We start from the raw sequence: 17726 nt of genomic DNA on the forward strand, positions 1-17726 counted from the left end.
TTTCCAGGGCCCTCAAGCTGTTAATGAGAAACAATAAACATGAACATTTGCATGACTTAATGAGCTAAAAAAGATTCAGATAAGGTTGAAGACTCCATTTATTTTAATCCCTGCCCAATCCCATTTTTCACTTCTTTCCCAGAAGCATCTACTATTACGAATTCTAGACCATGTCTTTTCTATATTTTAGTCATACACATCCATCTACAGCAACCAGGGCTCCAAACCACCCATCTTACCTCATCCCACATAACCACACAATTTATAAGGGGAAGTAGAAGTTTCCTAATGACAATATACATGTCCTGCACATGGGTCCAAAGGCAATCACTCTCATATCTTGGGGGAAGCCAGCCTAACACTCAGTTTCTAGTATCACTCTTGCCCTAGATGAGCTTGCCAAGGAGGTATCCTGCCATGATGGCTTCTGGAGTCCCTTTCTTGCTATCTAGAATCAACCATCGTTAGTATTTACATATTTTAACAAACTAAAAGTTTTCAGGTAAAGCTGAAAACCTCCTTTACTTTAATCCCTTCCCAAACCCATTTCCATGACTCTTTCCCCAGACCCAATCATAATTTTCAGGCCATATTTTTATACTTTTACTATGCACAGGCTCCCACATTCATCAGGGCCCTAGACCACCCACCCCACACTGTTTATAAGGGTAAGATTAATTTTTTTGTTTCCCATGGTCCCATGAAATATTTTCTCCCTCCCCCTCTTCAGAGATCCTGAGCTGCATATAGATGGAGTTGGGTGGGTGGAGAGATTCCTGGGTACCTGTTTTAAAACTTAAAAGGTGAGAGATTTGCATATAAATCAACCAGAGACCTTTACTCATTTAGGAACCAAATAACTTTATTGAAACCAAACAACTTTATTTATTTATGGCAAAACTGGGAGAAAAAAACTGGAACCTTTTGCAAAGGCAAAACTGCAATATGCATGCTCGGCATGGTGATCAGGGAAACCAGGTGATCACCATGCACCCTGTGGCTATAGGGAAAACAGTCCCAACTCAGTTCTTATTGTCGCTGTCACCCAGGGTGAGCTTGTCGAAGAGGTACTCTGCCATGCCGTCTTCCGGGGCCCACATCTTGCGCAGGTTGGTGACATAGCCCCCCAACTCTTTGATGGACTTGACTTGCTCGTGCAGGTAGTGGCGCTCCAGGAAGTCGCACAGGTGGGCGTCGTTCTTGTCGGTGGCCAGCTGGTGCAGGTCGAGCAGGCTCTGGTTCACGCTCTTCTCCAGGTGCAAGGCGCACTCCATGGCCTTCAGGCTGCTTTCCCAGTCGTCGCGGTCCGGCTTCTTGGTGTCGCGGAGATGGATGCGACCACCGCGCTGGTTCTGCAGCTGCATCAGCTTCTCAGCGTGCTCGGTCTCCTCGCGGGACTGGCGCAGGAAGAACTGGGCGAAGTTCTTCAAGGCCACGTCGTCGCGGTCGAAGTAGAAGGCCATGGACAGGTACACGTAGGAGGCGTAGAGCTCCAGGTTGATCTGGCTGTTGATGGCGGCCTCGCAGTCGGGGTGGTAGTTCTGGCGCACTTGTGAGAGCGGTGCAGTGGCCATGGCTGGCGGCCCGGGCACCAACGCAAAAGCGAAAGTGGCGTGGAGGCGAAGGCCGCGGACCGGGCAGCGGAGGGGCCGAAGGCGGTGGCGGCCTCAGAGATTTCTCAGCCTGAGTGGCAAGGGAGGCTGTTGGCAGAGTCAGTGGCGGTTGGAGACCTCAGGGAAGCGTCAGTTGGAACGTTGCGCGAGCTGGCATGGGACCGGAAATGGGTTCCTGGGAAGGGGGGGCCGAGCTTCCGGTTGGGGGGCAGGGCCTGAGTGACGTGTTCCAGGTTCTGCTGGAGCATGAGGCGGGGCGACCTTGCGCTGGGCACTTGGTGTTTACTGAGTTTTTAATTTTGGGATAATGTGTCTATTTTCCAAGAACTTTATTTTGTTCTCCAACTAATCCCCTCTGTTACAGCCTGTTCTTATTCAAATTCAAATTCAAATACATACTCTTATTCAAATTCAGTCTTATTCAATTCAAATTCATAGTCTTAATTCAAATCCGTATCTCAAAACTCTGGGTATGAATTTGAATTTTTTGGTAAAGTTCTGTTTCCTCTATTTTTTTTTTTTTAAGATTTTATTTATTTATTTGACAGAGATAGAGACAGCCAGCGAGAGAGGGAACACAAGCAGGGGGAGTGGGAGAGGAAGAAGCAGGCTCATAGCGGAGGAGCCTGATGTGGGGCTCGACCCCACAACGCCATGATCACGCCCTGAGCCGAAGGCAGACGCTCAACCACTGTGCCACCCAGGCGCCCCATGTTTCCTCTATTTTTTTTAACCTCAGAAATTGTTCTGTTTGTTCATCATGACCTTCTCTTTCACTTTCCTCAAATATTTTGCAAACCTTTGTCCATGCATACTTAGGAATAAAGGGCACATTTATCTATGTAATTAGCATATATCTGATCCACAGGTGTGATGTCCATTTCACTAACAGGCTTTTCTTTAGAACAGGAAGGCAAAGTACATCAATAAGGGAGTGGTCTCCCCCTTGTCAAGTGTATCATTGGTCTTTTGGCACTCACAATATTGGTCCAGAGATGTTGAAAGAGTATTACCTGAGTTGCCTGTACCAATGGTCTTGCTCTCAAGCATTTTAAAACAGTAAAATTAAAATTCCAGCTAAGAGTAGGTACCAGCCACCAATTGTTCCATTTCAATTATATCTGAACTTGAATAAGCATATTGTGATATGTCTTTATGGCCTAATAACGGCCTAATAAGAACCAGCATAAGAAACCTAGAGGTAAGTTGTTTCATTGTAAAACCCCTTGGCATAACCATCACCAATTAAATTAGGAGGGAACTGTGTTCAATGCAAAGCAAGGGAAGGGGAAGGAGGAGTGGGGAAGACACTGAATTAGGAGACCTGGGTCCTATTTTGGCCTGCACCAATCAGTATCTTGTGATGGAAAAAGAGTAAATTGACTTCTTTGGGGCTATTATTTGAAAAATGAAGAGCTTGATCTATTTGGTTTTCATGGGCCCTATCAATTATAAATATTACTGGAGCCTATTCCATGAATTTTTCTTCAGCCGTGGAATGGAAGGAAAAATCTGCCTCTAGTCTATTCATGAGAAGCAGTGACTGGTATCAAATATTAGCTCTGGGAATGGGACAATACCTTAACGTTCAAATAATAATGCTGTTTTAATTTATGGCATTAGTGTAAGTCTTTAAAGAATACACTTAAAGAAAGGCACAGCTCTCTTTGCTCAGTTGGTTGTTTTATGTGTAGTGGGAGAATAAATCGTCTGTTTCAGCTTGATAGTACCCAAGACCTAGGGCTAACAATGTAGGGCTATCGCAAAGTTCCAATTCCCTTTGCCACTGATTTTATTGTACCTTGGAAATAGCTAAATGAAATCTAATTTCTTCGGTTACTGATATGCCAACTATGAGAGTCACTGTCAGCCTTGTCCTAGGAGACTATGCCCTAACACTGGGGGGAAAAAACAGTGACAACCCTAAACAGGAATCAGCAGCTACCTACCATAACAAAAAGTGATTTACAGTGGTGGCTGCACCCAGACGGGAATCTCTGAGTGGGCATGAGTGGTGATTTGTTGCTGTATTCTATCAAATATACCATGAATTGAAAAGCACACTATTTTCTATGTATTAAAAAAAGAAAAAAAAATGCTTTCAACTAACCCATGACATGTCATTGATTGTAAACTACACTTCAACTTTTCAGAGATGTTAAAATGGGAATGAGTAAGTGATCACACAATGAAATATGGTAATTTTTTTCATCTACTTGTCTGAATACATTTATCAATGTAGCTGCTTTTTAAAATATTCATAACTGTTTATACTTTTTGGTAATTTATTTGTGGCCCTAATAGTCTACAGTGTTATGGTACAGGCAGAAAACATTAATAAAGAAAAATCTGCATTTTGTCTTGGATATCATGTCATTTTACATTTCAGTCTTATCCTAGAATGGGTGGTTTCTGACTTTTTTCCTTTTCCTTTTGTGGAGGGAGAGGTTTAGTGTATTACGCCAAGGAATATAATTCCTTGGGAAACAGGTAAACCCCTGTTCTTTGAATTCATGGCTAACCTCCTCCTAGCATGCTATGGGAGACATATGACATCATCTTTCAAATGAAATAAAAGATGCATAACCATTTAACAAGCAAAGTTGCTGATGTAGGTTTCTACTCAAATCCCAATTTGAATGTTTTAATTCTCATCAATTTCACTGACTGATTGCAGCTCACTGTTAGATAATGCGAGCCATCACACACAAGGACAGTACTGCCTATCAAGCAATTACCCATCCCAAAGCAGCAGCACGGTAGCTGACAAGGCCACGAGGATCACTGCCGCACATGCTAGGTTACCATGTCACATTTCAGAGTCAAAGTTCAAGACTCTGAACTACTGAGGGGAGCTCTAAGAAAGCTAGTTGTTAGGATATGTGTATGAGAACACTGACATTTCACTCTCTGAGTGGACATCTGCTTAAGCAGTGGAATGGCTGACGTACCTCACTCCTGCCCCCTGTGCCCATATGAAGGGCAGGGCAGATCTGAGGAAAGCAAGGTGGAGAACAGGGTCAGTGATGGTACAGACCTTTCCCAAAGATTAAAACAAGGGTGTAAGAATTTCCCACTAGTTAGGTGGATACTGTGGAAAACCTGAGCCATGCTGCAGCTACTCTGTCCCAGAGGGCTGTTTGCCAGGCAAAAGGCCCCAACAACAAGGATGTGAGGCATGCATACTAGGATAGAAGCCAGCTGGGGAAGGGGGTGGAAGAAGCCAACAAGGAGTCATAACTCCTATTCCTGGAACTATGCTGTATAGAGGTTTCTTTTAGGGTCCCCTTGAAGAACACTGTGCACCTCCCACCCAATTTATAATCAGGCCCACCAAAGAATTAGTGACAGACAAAAAGGGGATAGAGCAATACCAGTTAAATTAGAGATATCTGTCCCTTTCCCCTTCCTTCCCCCACAAAATACTTAAGGAGAGAGATGGCAAGGGGTAAGGGTTAAGAAGCAGATCATGCTCCTCTCCTCACTCCATGATCTTAAGGTCAAGGTCTAGCAGGAGCTGAAGGAGCAAAGGAGAAAAAAGTGGGCATAAAGGAAATTCAACACTGAAGTTTTAAATGGAAGAGAACAGGTAGGAGTTTATGCTCAAAAGTGCCCAGAAAGATAGGAGATCTGCCTAGCACTAAAGAATAGGAGTTTAGACTATCAAACTAGAGTGGCCACACAAAGCAGGGTCTTTTTAGACACCTGACTCATCATTTATGTGACCTCAAACTCTGGTGCAATGTTGCCATGGAATCCTTGGATTTCCATCACACCCACTAGACGAACATCTTCTGGCAAATTAATTCTAATAAGCACTGCTGAGCTCTAAAATTCTGTATGTGTCTTTAGTACAGTCCTAGGTAAATAGCATATTTGGAGGTTAAACAGGGCACCATGAACTAGACATTGTTGCCTACAATAATATGCAGAGTTATACTAAATCTATGATGCAAATGATTGTACAAGTGACAACAAACTGGGCCCATTACTCCCACCAGTAGCCAACCTATGAGGGCATGTCTGGAAAAGAGTAACTGGTACTAGGAGAGGAAACCTGCTGAGGTAACTTCAGGTCACGGTTAACAGACTGCTGGCATGGGCAGGAGAGACCCACACTGGAACGAATCCACTGTTTTGGTAATACACAGTCTGAAACCCTCCAAATTAAGTTCTTACTGTAACCTGAAAAGAGTAACTGAGACTTCAAAGGATTCATAATCTAGAAAAGGGCCCAAATGCCAGAGAATAAAACACCACTAATTTAAAAATATCAACAATTTAATGAATAAAAACTTACTTTAATTGGTCATATAAGGTTTTCGAAGGGTCCAAAATGGTGACATAGGAAGACCCTGAACTCACTCCTCCATGGACATGCCAAATCTACTCCTCCATATAAAGCAATTCCACCTGAAGAACTGAGGGCTGACTGAACAGCTTCTGCACAGCAAAGGATAGAGAGACCACATACAAAAGAGCAGGAGAGGAAAAGACCAGAACTCCCACCAGCTATGCTGTGAACTATAGTGGGGAGGGATAGTACTGAGGGATCAGAAACAGATTTGTCTGCCCGGGGGCATAGAAAAGAAAGCACAGTTTAAACGAGCAACTAGAATATAAAGGAACCAGTCCTAGAAGTCTGCCAAACAGCAGAAAGCTTCCCTGCTGTTTGGGTTGAAGGGGCTGGTGAGCACCACTGTTTACATTCCGTCTCCACCTTGCACAGATGGGAGTAGTGTCTGGGTGCCCTAGCCAGTGAGCTACCTTAGTGAGCCCCGAGCCCCTAGCCCATCAGAGATTTCCAGTGTAGCTTTTGTTAACAACACCTAGTACTAAGGGGCACTATATAGTTCTTTCTTCAATTTCTCTTTCAACAATTTTCACATAAAACCAATGTAAATAGCAACACTTTGGAATGATAGGTATTACCTAAAACACAATTATTGGACCTAGATCTAAAACCCTTGGATATTACTGATTCCGTTTCTAAAATGCAGCCACAGCTTGGGGGTAGAGTGGAGCATGGAGGACACAGGGAATGGAAAAAAGACTTGGGATGATACACACAGACAGGATACCCCAGGCACCCACACCCCTGAGAATACCGCACTGCAAAGCTTTTTGAGTATTCCAACTAAGTGGTTTTAGTTGAACAGCTTGCTTTACAATCTTATAAAACGTTGTTTGCTGATCATGTACATCAAAATCCCCAAGGCTGCTCCTTCAAGCAGGTTTTCTGGTCCCATGGAGACCTGTGGACCCTGAACCGTGAATTTTAAAACTAAACTTATTTTGCAGTAATTTTATATTTATAGCAAGGTTGCAAAAATAGTACAGAGCATTCTCCTATACTCCTCAGCCACTATCCACTAATGTTAGCATCCTACATTGGAATGGTACACTTGTTAGAGATAGTGAACCAATACTGGCCCATTACTATTAACAGATTTGGATTTCACTAGTTTTCCCACTAATGACCTTTTAATCCATATTGCATTTAATCATCATGTCTATTTGGTCTCCTCTGGTCTGTGACAGTTTCTCAGTCTTCTTTTTTATGATCTTGTTTTGAGGAGTCAGGAACTTTGCAGAATGTCTCTCAATTTGGATGTCTTTGGTAATTTTCTCATGATCCCACTGGGTTTATGTGTTTGGGGGGAAAATACCACAGAAGTAAATTCCCTTCTCATCACATGCTATACATGACTTATCACTGATGACGCTGACCTTGATCACATGGTCAAGGTAGCGTTCGCCAGCTTTCTCCATGGTAGTTATTTCCCAGCACTTCCCACACACTATTCTTTGGGAGCAGATCACTAAGTCCAAACCACACAGGAGAAAGGCAGAGAATGAAGCTATATTTTCCTATATAATTTGGAATTCTTGTGTACTGTATATTTTTCTCAACTATTTTTTCATTCATTCATATAATTGTGGACACATGTGTATTTACTGTATGCTTTGGGTTATAATCCAATACTGCATTACTTATTCTGTGACTCAAATTGTTCCAGCTCTGACCATTCAGACCTCCTTCAGGTTGGCTCCTGTGTCCCTGTGACATGCTCCCATTCTTTGTTTTTAGCACTTCCTTACTTTCTAGTACTACAGTGTATTCCAGTCCATCTTGTATTCTCTCTGCCCCAGCTCTAGAATCAGCCATTTCCCTAAATAGTCATGGTTCCTTTTACTGTGGAATAGTATTAGAAACCCAGATCTGGATGCTAAGTGGAACTATGCAGTTTTGACAAGTAGCCAACCTGATTCTTATGCAATCTAGTAAAGTTTGAGGACAACCATTTTGAAAACTCAAGCACAAATAAACTAGAATATGTGAAGAAAAGTTCTGAAATAGTTGTTTTAAAGAATTACTCATATTTTATTCACATTGGTTCAAAATTTAAAGTTCTAACAGGCAAAGCACCCTGATGGGCCAATAGAGAGGAAAAAAGAAAAAAATGGAAGAGATCAAATAACAATTCCTAAATAAAGTGACTGTAATGGAGCACCTAAAAACTAGAACAGAATTTATTTATTGAGAGCCTCCTCTGTGCCAAGCACTAAGCTAAGTGCACAGCCAAACCTAATGCTATAGGTATAATTTCTACTTTTTAAAAGGTACAGAAATTGATGCCTAGAAAGGTAAAATGTTTGCACAAAGCAATACAGTCAGTAGGTGGCAGAGTTGAGACACCAAATCAGGTCCACGTCATTCTCCAGGCAGAGCATTGTTTCAGAGACTTCTGATAACAACTGTGTATGTGAGATTCTGTGTGTACGTACGCTGTCTCTATCATATCTCAAATGCCACGATGTCGCTTACTGTTTATGTCCCATGTCTGTCATATAGCAGGTACTCAGCAGATAAATCTGACCAAATTTCTACATGGTGAGAATGAGAAGCACGAACTACATTTTCTTCCACTATATGTTATAATTAGACTTGGGTTCCCATTAGGTAAAAAATTACCCAAAAAACCCCACCCCACCCTACTGAAAGCATACTTCTAAATTAACACAGTTCAGATTTGGGGAGGATGAAAATATGTACGAATAAACCTGAGTTTATAAATTTTAATAAACAAAAAGATAGTTAATAAGTAGACTAAGTGTAGAAAGCAAATACCAAAAGCCAACCATTTTCTTCACTGCCAGAATTAATCAATCATGAACTTCAAAGATGAAACTGTGTTGTTCAGTACTTCTTAACATAGAGCAGATCCTTCTTAACATATAACAAACATTATTCTGAAACAGATCAAGGATCAGAATGCTATTTCTATTACACTTATTAAACCAAAAGACTGGGTGCACCTTATTGTGAATGGTATGGTTTTAATGGCATAAACTAACTCTGATGACAAGCTAGAAACCATAAAGGAAAGGAACCTAATACCACTATAATAATAAAAAAGCTTTTAAAATTAAGTCCACATCTATCAGCTAATTTGTGAATAAGTTTTAAATCACGACTTCCTATGAAATGAAGGTACCTCATAATATGCCAATTCAGTCGTTCATTCTTTATCCAGGCATCAAATATTTAATTAGTTCCTGTTATGAGCCAGCACTGTTTTATATGCTAAGGACCACAGCTATGACCAAAACAGACAGGAAATATTGCTGTTGTAGAGCTAACAGTTCCCGAGGGAGAGCAACAATAAACAAAATCAACAGATGTCAGATGGTGATAAGTACCGGAAAGAAAAAGAATTCAGAGAAGGGGCAAGAAGTTACAATTTAAGGTAAGATATGTTCTTGCTAAGAAGGTGAACTTGACCTGAGAGTGGTGAGGGAGCTCAGACATATCTATCCGGAAGAGGAAAGCACAAGTGCCAAAGTCATGCACTGTGACTACACCGGCAGGACGTGCACTGTGTATATTTCTAAGGAGCTGCAAGAAAGCCACAGCAAAGCAAATGAGGGGGGGAGTGTCAGAGGAGATGAGGTAAAGAAAGAACTGCAGCCGCAGCGAAGGTATGGAGAGGAGAGGGACGGGGACTGCCCGTATAGTGCCTTGCGGGTGATTCTGAGCACTCTGACGTTAACTAAGGAAGACGCAACATTACAGAGAAGATACTTTAAAGGAGCACTCTGGCCTGCTGTTTTGAGAATCAACTATGGGGAGCGGGCCAAGAAATCGTACAGACAAGAGAGTGACGGTGGCTTGGATGTAAAGTGGTAATAAGTAGAGAGAGGTGAAAGGTGGTTCGATTCTGAATATATTTTCATGTTAGAAGCAACACTATCGGCAGATGGGATGTGCATGTGAAACAGAGAAGGGTCAGGGTTAACAACAAGGTTTGGGGGCTTAGCAAAGAGATGGGTAGACAGAGTTACCACTCACTGAAATCAGGACTGTGGTAGAAGCAGATTTGGGGGGAAGGGACATGAATTTTTTATGATGAGTTTAAGAAACGTATTCAATTCCAAGAGGAGATGCTGAGTAAGCAGGGGGTCACATAGTTCAGCAGTTCGGGGTGGCCCTCCAGGATAGAAACTTGGGAATCGTAAGCATTTCAAACCATGACACTAGGAAACCTCAGCACAGGAGTTGAGTACAGACAGAACAGAGTTTCAAGATATGAGGTAGTTGTTGGAGCGGGATGAGGGGTGAAGAGAGTTCTTCTTAAAGGTGTACAAACTAATGAGAATGAATCTATAGAGAAGAAAAGGTGATGCTGGAGAGGGCAGAGAACTGCTTGAGCAATTGCTGAAGGAGTTTCTTCTTCTGTTTGCTTCAAAGACTGCTGAAATGCAGCATCCTATCTCTGTGGGCAAGAACGGATACACAGAAGCACTGAGATGCATAAGGGCAACTAAAATCACTGAAGCAAAGACAGATTTTACAAAAACAGTCTTTAGACAACTCTACAGCCATGTGAAAAAAATCATATCCATAACTCACACCATACTCACAAATAAACTAGTAAGTGAATCAGAGATCTAAACGTAAAAACTCAAGTATATTAGAAGAAACTGTGTGAATTCTTCTCTAACTACGGTGTAGAAGAAGGTTTTCCACTACGATCAAAAGTCCACATTCAATAAAATGTGTTTCATTTATGGCTACAATGAAAATGAAAGAAACAACTGCAGGGACACCTGGGTGGCTCAGTCAGTGGAGCATCTGACTCTTGATCCCAGGGTCAAAATTTCAAACTCCACACTGGGTATCGAACCCACCTAAAAAAAAATTTGCATTTAAAAAAAAAATCCATAAGCAGGGGTGCCTAAATGGCTCAGTGGGTTAAGCATCCGACTCAATTTTGGCTCAGGTCACGATCTCAGGGTTGTGAGACTGAGCCCCAAGCTGCGCTTCACACTGGGCATGCAGCCTGCATGAGATTCTCTCTCTCCCTCTCCTTCTGCCTCCCCCCACCACATGTGTGCACGTGCATGTGCTCTCTTTCAAATAAATTAAATAAATAAATAAATAAATAAATAAAGATAATGTCAAAAAAACAGAGAAGCCAGTTTGAAGTTAAACTTCCATTAGCCAAATTTGGGACAATTTGATCAAAACATTGACAGTAAGGGATTACGGTTCATTGATATAAAGTAATCTTGAGATTGTACTAAAAGACAGACAGACAGATAATGGGAAAGTTCCTGCCCGTAGTCGAATGCCAACCAACAAATGTACATTAGAAGACACCATTTAGCAACTACAATTTAATTGATTCAGTGAAGAATCATCGAAAGAAGATGTTAAAACTAGTGTGTAATAGTCTGATAAGAATAGAAGATTTACATAATTTCAAAGTATCTTCCCACTAAAGTTCTTACCTTTCCATTAAAGAAGAATGATAAAGCAGGATGAAAAGTCATTAGCTTTATGAAAATGATGGTAGAATATCTGAAATTTGTATTTTTTGAAAAAGGGTAATATCAAAAACTAAGCTTTGCTTGTTTTAAAAACATGGACCGGTTTTTATTAAAAGCTGCATGCTATAAAAGCACTATTTATACTTTCTTACTGTTATTTAAAAATTATCTATATATTAAAAATAGGCCAGAATTATACCAAAATTTGAAAACTGACAGTGCTAAAAACTGAAATGATTTTATTCACGTCATGTTTTACTATAGTTTAAATTTCTCTACAATGACCATATTTTAATTTCATAAGAAAAATATAAATGTGGGGGCGCCTGGGTGGCACAGCGGTTAAGCGTCTGCCTTCGGCTCAGGGCGTGATCCCGGCGTTGTGGGATCGAGCCCCACATCAGGCTCCTCCGCTGGAAGCCTGCTTCTTCCTCTCCCACTCCCCCTGCTTGTGTTCCCTCTCTCGCTGGCTGTCTCTATCTCTGTCGAATAAATAAATTTAAAAAAAAAAGAAAAAGAAAAATATAAATGTGTAAAATAAAACAAATAAGGACTAAGCAGGTGCACAGCAAAAAAGCTGGAAACAAACTAAACGGCCAACAGTGCTCTGTGATTGCATGATGGAACTGCAGATGATTTTTTTTTCATTTTTAATTATGGGATTTAAGATTTAAAAAACACTTTAGGGGCGCCTGGGGGGCTCAGTCAGTTAAACATCTGACTCTTGATTTTGGCTTAGGTCATGATCTCAGAGTTGTGAGATTGAGCCCTGAGTCAGGCTCCATGCTCAGTGTGGAGTCTGCTTGAGATTCTCTCCTTCTCCCTCTGCCCCTCCCCCTGCTCATGCTGTCTCTAAAAAAATAAATAACTTTTATTTAAAATAAATAAATAAACAAAAACCACTTTAAACAATCAAATTTTAAAAATGGGCAGAGAACCTGAAAAGGCACTTTGCCAAAAAAGACCTACAGATAGGCAACAGACACAGGAAAAGATGCCCAACATCACTCATCATGAGGGAAATGCAAATCATAACCAGAAAGAGATATCACCTCACACGTTGTCAGACTGGCTAGTATCAAAAAGACAAGGAACAATGTTTTGACAAGGATGTGGAGAGAAGGAAGCCTCGTGCACTGTTGGTGGGAATGTAAATTGGTGGGAATGTAAGTGCACTGTGGAAAACAGTATAGAGGCTCCTCAAAAAATTAAAAATAGGGGGGCACCTAGGTGGTTGTCAATTAAGCATCTGCCTTTGGCTCAGGTTGTAATCTCAGGGTCCTAGGATGGAGCCCCACGTCAGGCTCCCTGCTCAGCGGGAAGTCTGCCTCTCCCTCTTCCTCTGTCTCCACCCCTTCCCCCACTCATACTCACTCTAATAAAATCTTTTTTAAAAAATTAAAAATAGAAATACCATATGACCCAGTAATTCCACTACTGGGTATTTACCCAAAGAACACAAAAACGCTCACTCAAAAAGATACATGCACACCAATGTTTACTGCATTATTTATAATAGCTAAGATACAGAAGCAACCTAAGTGTCCAAGGATAAACAAACAGATAAAGAAGATGTGGTGTACACACACACACACACACACACACACACACACACACACACATAGTGGAACACTACTCAGCCATAAAACAGAATGAGAGCTTGTCATTTGCAACAACATGAACATGCCTAGAGGGTATTAAGCTAAGTGTAATAAATGAGGCAGAGAAAGACAAATACTATATGATTTCACTTATAAGTGGAATCTAAAACAAACAGACCCTTAAATACAGACAACAAACTGTTGGTTGCCAGAAGGGAGGTGGGTGGGGGATGGGCAAAATAGAGAAAAGGGATTAAGAGGTACAAACTTCCAGTTATAAACTAAGTCACAGTGATGAAAAGTACAGCAGAGGGAATATAACCAGTAATATTGTAATAACACTGTATGGTGACCGAAGATGACTATACTCATGGTGGTGGCCGTTAAGCAATGTATGCAACTGTCCAATCAATATGTTGTATACCTGAAACTAATATAGTATCGTATGTCAATTATACTTCAATAAAAAATAAATAAAAATATAAAAACTGATGCTCACAGCTTATCAATTTATACATTGATTTTGCTTTTGTTTTGCACATTGGAATCCAGTGATGATGCTTCCCTGATCGTCTCTCCTTGAGCTCCTTCCTCTAACTCCTGGGTCCTTTTCTACCTAACAAAAGATCAGAACCTCTTTCTCTGGGGTGCCTGGGTGGCTCAGTGGGCTAAGCATCTGACTTGTGATTTCGGCTCAGGTCGTGATCTCATGAGTTGTGAGATCAAACCCTGAATCAGGCTCCATGCTCAGCCGGTAGTCTGCTTGAGATTCTCTCTCTCCTCTGCCCCTCCCCCCACTCACAGTCTCTCTCTCTCTCCCTCTCTCTCTCTAATAAATAAATAAATCTTCAAGAGCAAACAAACAAACCCCTTTCTTTAAAACTTCTATATCTGCTGCTTCTGAGACATAATCCCTCTAAGCACATCTGACACCACTTGTTTAGCACCTAGTGTTATTTTCATGGTCACTGCACAGGAATGGATCTTTATATATAATGGCTACCCCCTGGTAATGTCATTTCCAACTCCAGAGCAGTTCCACAGAATTTATACCACTGCCTTTTTCGTTCCCATCCCTGCTCTCCTTGAACAGCATGCCATCTAGAGTAAAGAAAGGTAAGGAGTATTAGAGTGGGGAAGGGAGTTCAAATATGGATATGTGTTTTCTTTTGTACAAGAAGTAAAAGGTATTTTTTAAAAGATTTATTTTAGAGAGAGAGAAAGAGAGCACGCATGCATGAGCAGGAGACTGGGGGAAGGGGCAGAGGGAGAGAGAGAATCCTTAAGCAGACTCCCAGCTGAGTGTGGAGCCTGATGTGGGGCTCCATCCCAGGACCCTGACATCATGACCTGGGCCAAAATCAAGAGCCAGCCGCTTAACCAACTGAGCCGCCCAGGCGCCCCAAGAAGTGAGAGATTTTAAAACAGTGTCAGTATCTATTAGGTGCCTCCACACTTTCTCCCTGATAAGGCAGAGTCAGGTGATGCTATCTCTAACTTTCCCCGTCGGAGCCCCGAGTGAAACAAGCTTCCCCTGGCTAGGATGATCAGTGTCGGCTCAGCAGAGGCCTGTGGAAACAGGGCCCTCCAAGACAGAACAAGACTCGGGGAAGCGAGCCTGGCCTCCTGTCCACAGAGCGGTCTTAGTTAGATGCCCCTTCCCGAGTTCTTCACAAAGGTAATTTGTGATGGATCTGTACCTGACAGCAGCGCACAGTTCGGGAACGCAGACGGCAAACATACATCCAAAAGGTAGGCAAAGCTGTGAACGTTCCTTCAAAGTTGCCGAGATACTTACAGTTTTCTCAGTATTTTCAAAAGCTTCTCTTGCTTCTTCAAAGGTGCAGATTTCTTCTCTGCATTCACGATCAATGTTGCCCTGTCTTATTTCTTCAAAAAGCCCATTCGCTCTTGGGTAGCGTTTCAATACTGAATTGGCTTTTTCTCCTGTGAGGAAAACTAAGAAGAGATAATATCATAAGCATAAAATTATAAAATTGAAAAACATGTAGAAGCTTAATACCCAAGGTGAAAACTGCTAGGCGCTCTTTAGAAAACACAGCCAACATCCTAAACCTCTTCCCCTGAGTCCGCAACAAAGTAACATTTAGCTCCAAACCACCCCTGCTGTCTTCCTCCTCACGTGAGCATGTCCTTTCAGTAGCAGTTGCCCTGGGCAGGGACAGGGACATAATTCGTGATTAGATTCAGACTGTAGCACATTCCTGCCAACCATCAGTGTTTAAAATAGTAATAGTGATCCACTACCTATACTAATTTTTTTAATTTACAGATTTTATTTATTTATTAAAAAGAGAGAGAGAGGGAGTGCATAAACGTGGGGGAAGGGCAGTGGGAGAGGGAGAAGCAGACCCCCCTGCTGAGCAGGGAAGCCCAGTGTGGGGCTCGATCCCAGGACCCTGGGATCATGACCTGAATGGAAGGCAGATGTTTATCTGACTGAACCACCCAGGTGCCTCCTTATACTTGGTGTTGTAAGTGGATTTCTCCAGGCATTCTGCTGTTGGACACCAGCAACCAAATCACAATCCAGTCTCCAGACTACCAGTCTTTGTCCCCCTGAATAAAAATAAATAAAGCTCCAACTGACCTAGTAATATAAACCCAGAGAACCCTTATTTGTATGAAAAGAAAAGCTGACAAGACAGTGTCAAGAAATTAAGATGAATTTGGCCATAATTCATTCCAAAGAACACTAATAATTTTGTCCTAAATACACTTAAGTTAAATATATTGTGATATTTTAATATATCAACCGAATTTCACTGTCCTACAGAAAAAGAAAATTCTTCCGTATGACTTATAGAGGCATTTCAGATAAACAAACAAAATGCACATTTATGATACCAGTAAAATAAAGAAGGCACTAGTTACAGGCATACTTATGGGGAATTACTTTTAATTTTACATACAGATCCATTTTAAAATACAATTTCATTTTTCTGAAAGTGTCATTCATACTTCTTTGTATAGATAAGTACAATGCTATAAGAATTTAATCTCTAATGCAAGGAAATCAGAAAAGTCTCTAATCTTATTGACTTCTAACATAAGAAAGGGCACATTTCAGATCCTTTTAAAAAGTCTACATTTTACAAAGAACATTTTAAAGTAAATGAAAAACAGTAAGTGCTCTTTTAAAAATGGCAACAATAGCAATGAATTTAAGGTTTATCTCATAGAAATGAATATTTCACTTCACAGAAGATATGGATTCATTACTTAGGATTCTTTACAGTATCCAAATTGATACCACCTGGATGGCACCTACATTAGGTTGAAAACTATGGTAGGCCTTTCATAAGCGTTTCCTTCCTTCTATACCTCAGGAGGATAACCATCTATAAAAATGAACTACAGAGTCAAAGAATATCATTAGAAGAAACTGTAAAAAATAAAAATTATGGCAAGTAATACAAAAGAAATGAAAAGGGTGCTGTTGAGTTGGAAAAAAAAAAAAACCAAAACAGTGAAATTTTCCAGCAGTACTTCTCACAGTTGTAGCATCAGAATCCCCATGAGGACTTATTATCACTGAGATTACTGGGCCCAGCTCCCAGAGTTTCTGATTCGATAGGTCTGGGGCAGAGCTAAGAAGATGCATTTCTAATAAGTTTCCAGGTAATGCTCGCGCTGCTGGTCTAACTACCACAGTTTGAGAACCACTACCTAAATGTGAGCTCCTTAGAAAACTAGTTCTGAGAAAGGTGTTTATGGAATGTTGGCACTAACAAATTTAATAAGATCTTTTACTACATGACTTTTTAGGGACCTTAACATATATTTAATCTATATCTGCAAACTTCCAGAACAGGAATATGATACATACATTTGTCGTATTTATTTGATTACAGAGCCCTTATCAAAGAACATTTCACTGAAATAACAACTTTCTAGCTGTTGGTCTTATTCATGACCTCTGAAATGACATGTAATTCCCCTCCATAAATAGACCACCTAATACATGAAGACAATAACTGATTTCTGTTGAGGATTCTCTTTTTCCAGGATAAGCATGTCTAGATTCTTCATCTGTTGGCCATATAAAATCGATAGGAGTCTGCACCGTCTTTACCTCATAAAATACAGTGTCCTACACTCAGTGCATTACTCTCTGAGTGGTCTGACAAGTGTAAAACTGATCAGGATTATCTGCTTCCTTGTTTTTAAACACAATAGATATATTAAAACAGTCTAAGATATTCCTGGATTTTGGGGCAGTTTTCTTGGAAACAAACCAATCAACAACAATGTATTTTAAGATTTTAAAAGAAAAAACTAAATTCTCCTCAGAAACAATTTTCTTATATACTATCTAGATGGAAAAGGCGGTCAAGGAAAGCAGCTAATGCTTGTAACCAGAAAGAAGGCTAATTCACAAAGTTAAGCAACTCTAAGGTAACGTATAGCAGGACACATCTCTCTAATCCCAGCCTAATCAAATAATCAAGAGCATTCCACAAACACAGTATTTGTATTTCTTGTACTGGGCGGCAAAGTAATATAATACGGAGAAGTCTAGGTAGAATATGCTTGCAAGTAGATTTTATCTCATTTGCCAAATAAATCTGGTCAATTAGAAGATACCACCCAGTTAAGATGGCAGAGTAGTAGGGGGACCCTGAGTTTGCCTTGTCCCTTGAATATAGCTAGATCA

At 40.9% G+C, this 17726-nt stretch overlaps 2 protein-coding genes across 3 annotated transcripts in view; both read right to left on the reverse strand.

Annotated features, from left to right (window-relative positions):
- The window catches only part of PRRG1 (proline rich and Gla domain 1), a 138256-nt gene that overhangs the window by 36834 nt on the left and 83696 nt on the right, over positions 1-17726 (reverse strand). For both annotated transcript variants that reach the window (XM_040633075.1, XM_040633082.1), the window contains exon 3: positions 14847-15007. In XM_040633075.1, the coding sequence (XP_040489009.1) occupies positions 14847-15007 (161 nt within the window). The remainder of the gene's footprint in view (positions 1-14846; positions 15008-17726) is intronic.
- On the reverse strand, positions 837-2147 carry LOC121103384 (ferritin heavy chain-like). The gene has a single exon (XM_040633087.1). It carries the CDS (start codon positions 1572-1574, stop codon positions 1023-1025), a length of 552 nt encoding a protein of 183 aa, XP_040489021.1. The 5' UTR covers positions 1575-2147; the 3' UTR covers positions 837-1022.

Source organism: Ursus maritimus (genome assembly GCF_017311325.1).
Source record: "Ursus maritimus isolate PB19 chromosome X unlocalized genomic scaffold, ASM1731132v1 scaffold_X1, whole genome shotgun sequence".
Taxonomy (NCBI): domain Eukaryota; kingdom Metazoa; phylum Chordata; class Mammalia; order Carnivora; family Ursidae; genus Ursus; species Ursus maritimus.